At 51.1% G+C, this 6,460-nt stretch overlaps 1 protein-coding gene and 1 long non-coding RNA gene across 2 annotated transcripts in view; both read left to right on the forward strand.

The window, feature by feature from the left end:
- The window catches only part of R3HCC1L (R3H domain and coiled-coil containing 1 like), a 34,153-nt gene extending 32,726 nt beyond the window's left edge, over positions 1-1,427 (forward strand). The window contains 1 exon segment of the mRNA XM_083740041.1: positions 856-1,427. Within this exon segment, the coding sequence (XP_083596167.1) occupies positions 856-911 (56 nt within the window). The 3' untranslated portion in view covers positions 912-1,427.
- Positions 1-3,901, forward strand: part of LOC310845270 — a 112,814-nt gene extending 108,913 nt beyond the window's left edge. The window contains exon 2 of the long non-coding RNA XR_014564606.1: positions 2,456-3,901. This is a non-coding gene — a long non-coding RNA (uncharacterized lncRNA). The remainder of the gene's footprint in view (positions 1-2,455) is intronic.
- The last annotated feature ends 2,559 nt before the right edge of the window (positions 3,902-6,460 follow it).

A 6,460-nucleotide genomic window follows, 5' to 3' on the forward strand; every position in this document is an offset into this window, starting at 1 on the left:
TCTTTTTCTTTTTTGCCCATTTTTCTGCCATGGTGCTGCGAGGGACAAAAGCTGGAAGATTAGTTTATGGCTTTGGCCAGATGCTTATGAGACAGGAGGCACCAGCAGCGGCGCTCCCATATACTTGGCCCCGTTCCTCAATTGCTCTCCCAAAATGCTATATGGTAAAATGAGGGGCATCAGGTCTGTGATCCTCAGGTTTGGGCACTAGGTGGTGCTCCAGTCCTGATTACTGCTCCAGGATGCGGAACTGGGAGCCAGTGCCAGCTGCAGGAGGCAGTGTAAGTCATGCATAGGAATAGGTGATTTGTTTTAATTGAAGCTGCCAACTCTGCAGTCTCCCTGCTCTTCTCCGCTCGCTAGCCTTTCCCTCGGGTCACCAGGCAGGCTTTCTGATCCTAGCACAGGTGAGACGCAGCCCATTGGAACATGGCATGGCACTGCCGATAGAGGCTGGTCAAGGGGCAGGCACAGTGCGGCTGAGATGGGAGGAAGGAGACGGCGGCGTGAAGCAAGGTCAGCACAGGGCACACGCTTTCTGAGTGCCAGCATGGTAGGCAACCACAGTTTGCTGAGGAAAGTGGTTGTGCTGTGTCATAGGAGCAGAGCCTGGTGCGCTGGGAAGGGCGGGAGGTGATGGAGGAAGGAGGGAGAGGAAGCGCCAAGGCTGCGGAGAAGCGCCACTCTGTGGAGTCAAAACATATACTGTCATGTGATAGACAGCAATCCCATGACTGCAATCATGGAGCAGGAATTCTAACAGGCTGCAGTCCCCTGCACATTCCAAGTGTGGCACTTTCCTACGTTGGCAGAGTGCATCCCCCATGGTTTCACCTGCCCCTTTTCTCCTCGCAGAGCGGAAGCGCTTGGAGATGAAACAACGAGAAGATGCCTGGGAAGGACGTGAGTGAGGCCGCACCATCTCAAGGAGAAAGGGGAGAGATGCCTTGAGACTTCACCTGAGCAGGACTGGGGCTTGGGTGCAGGCGGGCAGGTTGTGCTCGGCAGCGCTGGGGAAAGTTCTGCCGCTCCCTTTGGGCTAAGCAGCAAGAACATGGGCACTCCTGAGCAGCGAAAACGTGCTCAAATGAGCCCCAGCAAGCCTTGCCCTGGGACCCTGAAACAGTGGAGCTGGGGTTGGCAGTGCCTCTGCAAGAGCTGCCACGGGGCACCCGGCCCAAAGACTTGGCACTGTTCCACTTGTTGTGCCATGGAAACATAACCCTCAATATCCAAATGACGTTGGCTCGGCCCATCTTGGATGCGCTGCGTCCTCCACTGTGGGCAGCAGGAAGACCACTGAGCAGTGTGGTGCCCTTGGGTTCTGTGGGACTGGACTGAGCTGTGGCAGCTTTTACAATGGGCCCTCCAGGATGATCAAGTGCCCGCCATTGAGTTTCTTATTAAAGGCTTTTTTATTTTTTAAACAATTCACGTGGTGCAGTGTGCAACGCAGCCTCACTACTTCCAAGTTGCTCTTGAATTAACCTCTGCAACCTTGTGGATTCAGCAACAGCCAGTGGTGGCAGCCAATGGGTTGCCAACGCTGCAGCTGAACCAGACCTCCTCCCAGCTCCTCAGGATGTCTAAATGCTGACCGGAAGTCAGCCTCAGATGCACAGAAAACAGCAACTCTTGTATGTTAGCAGAATCCTGATAGAGCTAAGTTCCAGTAAAGAGCTGGTGTTGAGATGCTCTTTTCCCTTGTGCGTGCTGGGAAGCTGGCATGTTTACGGGAGGCCTTTGCCACCCAAGCTGTATGCAAGATCCCTGGCCCTACTGGGATATTGTTGCTGCTGCTGCTGGGATTCCCCTCCTCATAGCAGGAATGCTTTGGCAGAGGCCCCTGCGGCATGTCATTCCCACCTTGTGAATATAGGGCTTGTAATAGCATCCGGACCCAGGTCACAGCACAAACATGCTTGCTCTGGCCAGCTTGCAGGAAAGGTTGGATTTCGCTTTACGGGCACCGACCCCCTCAGGAATGCCTCCCCAGGGGCAGCAGACAAAGTCCTCTCTGTTCCAGGTAGCCTGATTACAAACGCCCGAGCTGCAGGCAGATTGGCCACTTCCTTGTAAACTGACATCGACAACACGCCCCTGCTAGGCCATGCCGGAGATTCCTGTGGTCAGACTCTCCCAGCTGTGTTTGGGGTCAACACCCTGGGAGCAACTTGGCTCCCTGAGTAGCGGCTGCCGCTGCCTGCTTGCCCCAGAGTTCGAGACCCAAGGACAACAGCACAGAGGGAGCAGGCACCACTGCAGCCCAAATGCAGCACAACGGGTCCCAGGCCCAGCAGCGGGTAGAGACTTGGGATTCACAGGCCGTAAGAATGGGAGTGGTGCTCAGGAGGACTGAATGGGAGTGGGGAGGCAGAGTCCTCTTGGCTGATGCTTCAAGGTAGGGATGGGGGGGGAGCAAATACCGTGGTACCTTGGTTTACAGATGCTTCAGGTTACAGACGCTTCAGGTTACAGACTCCGCTAACCCAGAAATAGTACCTCGGGTTAAGAACTTTGCTTCAGGATGAGAACAGAAATCGTGCAGCGGCAGCGGGAGGCCCCATTAGCTAAAGTGGTACCTCATGTTAAGAACAGTTTCAGGTTAAGAACAGACCTCCAGAACGAATTAAGTTCTTAACCCGAGGTACCACTCTATGGCCCTCCAGAACTCTCTGCTTGGCCCTTGGAACTCTCCCCAGGCCACACCCCTCCTCCACTGGCCACGCCCCTCGCTGGCCCTGCATTGCAGCCTCCTTGAGTGTTTTTTTTCCTGCCCAGCCTGTATCCTTGCACTTCCTGGATGGCAAATACAGAGAGATGAGCAAATCGGCACTTGTTGCTCCAGTCCCTTTTGCTTCTTGCCCCACCCGCCTTTGGTATGTGGCCCCCTGAAGGCTGCCAAAGAGGACACGTGGCCCCCAGGCTGCAAAACGTTCCCAGCCTGTTTGAAAGGGTGTCTGTGGCACCACATGGCCTGATTTCCGGTCAGAGAGGGCAAAGGGAGACTGGAGCCGCCTTGTCAGAGCCTGGGGAGACGCTGCATGGGAAATATTGTCTCAGAAGCATCCAGTCCTGTTTAGCTTTGCCCGGGGTCAGGTCAAGGTAGGCCAAGACAGCTCTCAAGCCTGGAATGTGCTGGCAGGCCGAGTGTTTACTGGCCAGCCAAGCTCGCAGGCATCTCCCTGCCTGGAACAGCTCTCTCTTGTGTCTCCTCTTGGGCAGGGTGGAGCCCGGGACTCTGATGTGGGCAGCGTTCTGGAAGGGGAGGCGGATGGGTGCTCACTGCTTTTCCTGGCAGTTCCAGTAGTCTCTAACCCCCTGGTGAGGCCTGGCTTGCTCCGGCCTGCCAGCTGCTCCCCGAAAACAAGCCCCGTCTATTTGGGCCAATTAAATACTCTAAATACTGATACAGCGCAGCGGCTAAACTGTGTCCCACCCCTGTTTATAGCTTCTGGCAGCCTGCGGAGGCTGCCGACATGAAAGGCCAGCAGCCATGAGCCATCTGTGCCTTGTGAGCAACTTGAGAGGGAGTTTCCATCAGCACGAGGGCTGGAAATGTCTCTGCTCAGGCTACTCTTTCCCTCAGAAATGCTTGGCTTGTTTCTTTTGTTCCTTGATCAGGAGACTTTATGCAGTCCTAGGCGTGTTGCTCAGAAGTAAAAGTTCAGTGGGACTTACTCTCTAGTCAAAGCCACCTTAATGCCCCAATGCAGAGCATTCCTCATGAATTTGTGCCTCAAGTCCTGTGTTGGGTGGCTGTTTCTGCACCTCCATCCTGATGGACCTTGATTCAGTCTCTCTTCTCCTCCTCATTGCCTTTGTGTTAGATTGACAGAATTTGTGCCACACACGCAGCTAACCATTGTTTTGAAGGCCTTCAGAATAATATGTAGGGACCGGGTGTGAGTGTGTACAGTGCTTTTTTTCTTTTAAAAAATGTTTAGGGGTACTCTCGTTTTGACTCAAGAAAATCACCATTTTATAGTTCAAATTGGAGAAAATAAATACAGTAAATGGACATAAGTACAGAGATTCACAAAATTTTTAGAGGTATACATACCCCTGTGTCCCCACAGAAAAAAGCACTGTGTGTATGTACACCCCCCAAAAAAACAATACATACATACACACATACATACATTTAGTTAGTTAGTATACCACCCTACACCTGTAGAACTCAGGGTGGTTCACAACATAGTAAAAATAACAACAAAACAATAATTATCCCCCCCCACACACAACACATTTGAAAGGGCATCAGATGTCATTCAGCCAAAAAGTACAAATGCCCTTGCCTTGCGTCCTCTGGGTCTGGCTAAACAACCTTTTACCAAAGCCCAGCTTTGGCATCTGATGCTTGTGAAATGCCCTTCCCTCTTTGAGAAGCTCAGAAGCCCAGACCTATAGCTGTGGCAGCAGTTGCTTTATTCCTCTTCAGCGCTGATAGTTGGCAACCGTGTTTTGAGTCTATATTACACCTCGGGGAGAGAGGAAAGAAGTGCATTAGTACACAATGGCCAAATTGTACAGAAGGATAATATGTGGGTTTTTTGGGTTTTTTTAAGGCCACCATCCTCTTGTAAAATGTGCGTTCTGCAAGAGGACAGCATAGCACATTACCAGACAAACCTTGGTAGCAGCAAACAACTGTAGGATAGGACTTGTTGGTAATGACAAGAGCTTGGAAGATCGTGGTCAGGCAGACTCTGGTTATGGCAATATAGATGGCAATAAAGAGTTTTAAAAAACAGCTCCCTGTGCAATGAGCTTGAAAACATCGACATATATTGTGACTATGGATGCGTATCAATGGGAATTCAAGTTCATGGTAGAGGCTGTCTTCTACAGGAAGGAATGTTTTGCCTGAACTCTGAACCCAGGTCCACTGGGACTGAGACCAAGACTTTGAAGACCGATTTAATATCCAGGGAAGCAGCTGAAGTAGCCCCAGAAGCCAGAGACCAGGTCCCAATGTGTATCTCCTGGCTTCCCAACATCAGAAATTGCCCGGAGCCTGCACTGAGTGGGTTTCAACTTGAAAGAGAATTTTAAGAGAGCAGAACTGAACCATCAAGCTAGTTTAATGTTTACCTTTCACATGCCCTCTGAATTGGCTGCCTTACACTGCCAAGCTATATAGGATGCTGGAGAAATATGCTTTAAATTAAAAAAAAAAGTATTATTACTAATTAGCAACCCCATATGGTTGCTTCAGAGATGTGGGAACTGGCAGACTGGGAGAGTGCTTTTAATTCCTTCTGCCCTTGTTTTACCAATCTAATTTCCCCAGCCTCCCAAACTCGCTACTATCTCTGCAACATTACAAAGGAAACGAAGATGACAAGTACAGCTTCAGTACCTGTCATCCCCCCCCCAACACACACACACTGAGCTTATAGTAGCTTCAATGTCTGATTTGGATTGGATCTCCCAAAGTACACCTTTCCTGATCTTCGAAGCAGCCTTTCAAGGTTGTGAATGAGTGTATAAGACAAAAATGAAGGAGCTGAGGTGCCTCAGGTCCAGGGCCTGCCAAACGCAGCCCTCTAGGCCTCTCTACTTGGCCCTTGCACTCTCTTCAGCCCACACACCCCACCAGCCCTGCTCTGCACCCTCTCTGAGTGCTTTTGCCAGGCTGGAATGTGCCGCTCAACCGTGAGCCCCTCTTGCTTGCTTGGGTGGCAGCAAAGAGGTGCTTGCTTGTGGCTGGAATGTCGCCTACACCACAAAGTGTGTGTCCTGTCTGTGGCTACACCTGCTTTTGTCTCCAGCCCTGTCCACCATCGAAACGTATCGCCAAGAGAGTTGCCTATGAGGAGATAGGGCCCTGAGAATGAAGAAGGTTCCCTTGTCCTTCTTTTGAGAGAACAGATGACTGAGCTTGGAGGAGCAGAAATCTCAGGTAGGGATGTCCTGGGTCAGAAGAGCAGAGAGATCAGGGGCACAAGACCATGGAGAGCAGGAGATGAAACTGGGCAGGACGCAAGTGCACCCAGGGAAGGAAGGCAACAACACTGGCTTTGTATTGGGCTCCAAAGGAAACCAGTGAATATTGGACAGCAGTAATACTCAGGATGGGGAGGGAGGAACATGAAGGTGTCCCACATCCTTTTAATCCCAGCATTGAAGTGAATGGACCACAGGCTAAATCGAGTCTGGTCTATTTTGAAATGAAAGCTTCCCACTTCCCTTTTCTCTCTCACTTGAAGTGCTGTGTGGAAGGTGAGCTGGCTAATCTTAGTATAGCGTAAAAAGAGGGTGGTAAACAGGTGGAAATGGTTTAATGCAAGATCAGAGAGGAGGTTGTAGTCAAAGCAAGAGCATGGGAGCTATTGGGAACGGAGGAACCGGGCAGATCTTCAAAGCAATGTTGTGGCACCGAAAGTTCAGGAAGCAGCTAAAAACAAGGAACCCCACCCAAGCGAGGAGGGTGCCAGTGGGTGTAGGATGCCAAAGG

Source organism: Podarcis gaigeae (genome assembly GCF_964106915.1).
Source record: "Podarcis gaigeae genome assembly, chromosome: 5".
Classification (NCBI taxonomy): Eukaryota; Metazoa; Chordata; class Lepidosauria; order Squamata; family Lacertidae; genus Podarcis; species Podarcis gaigeae.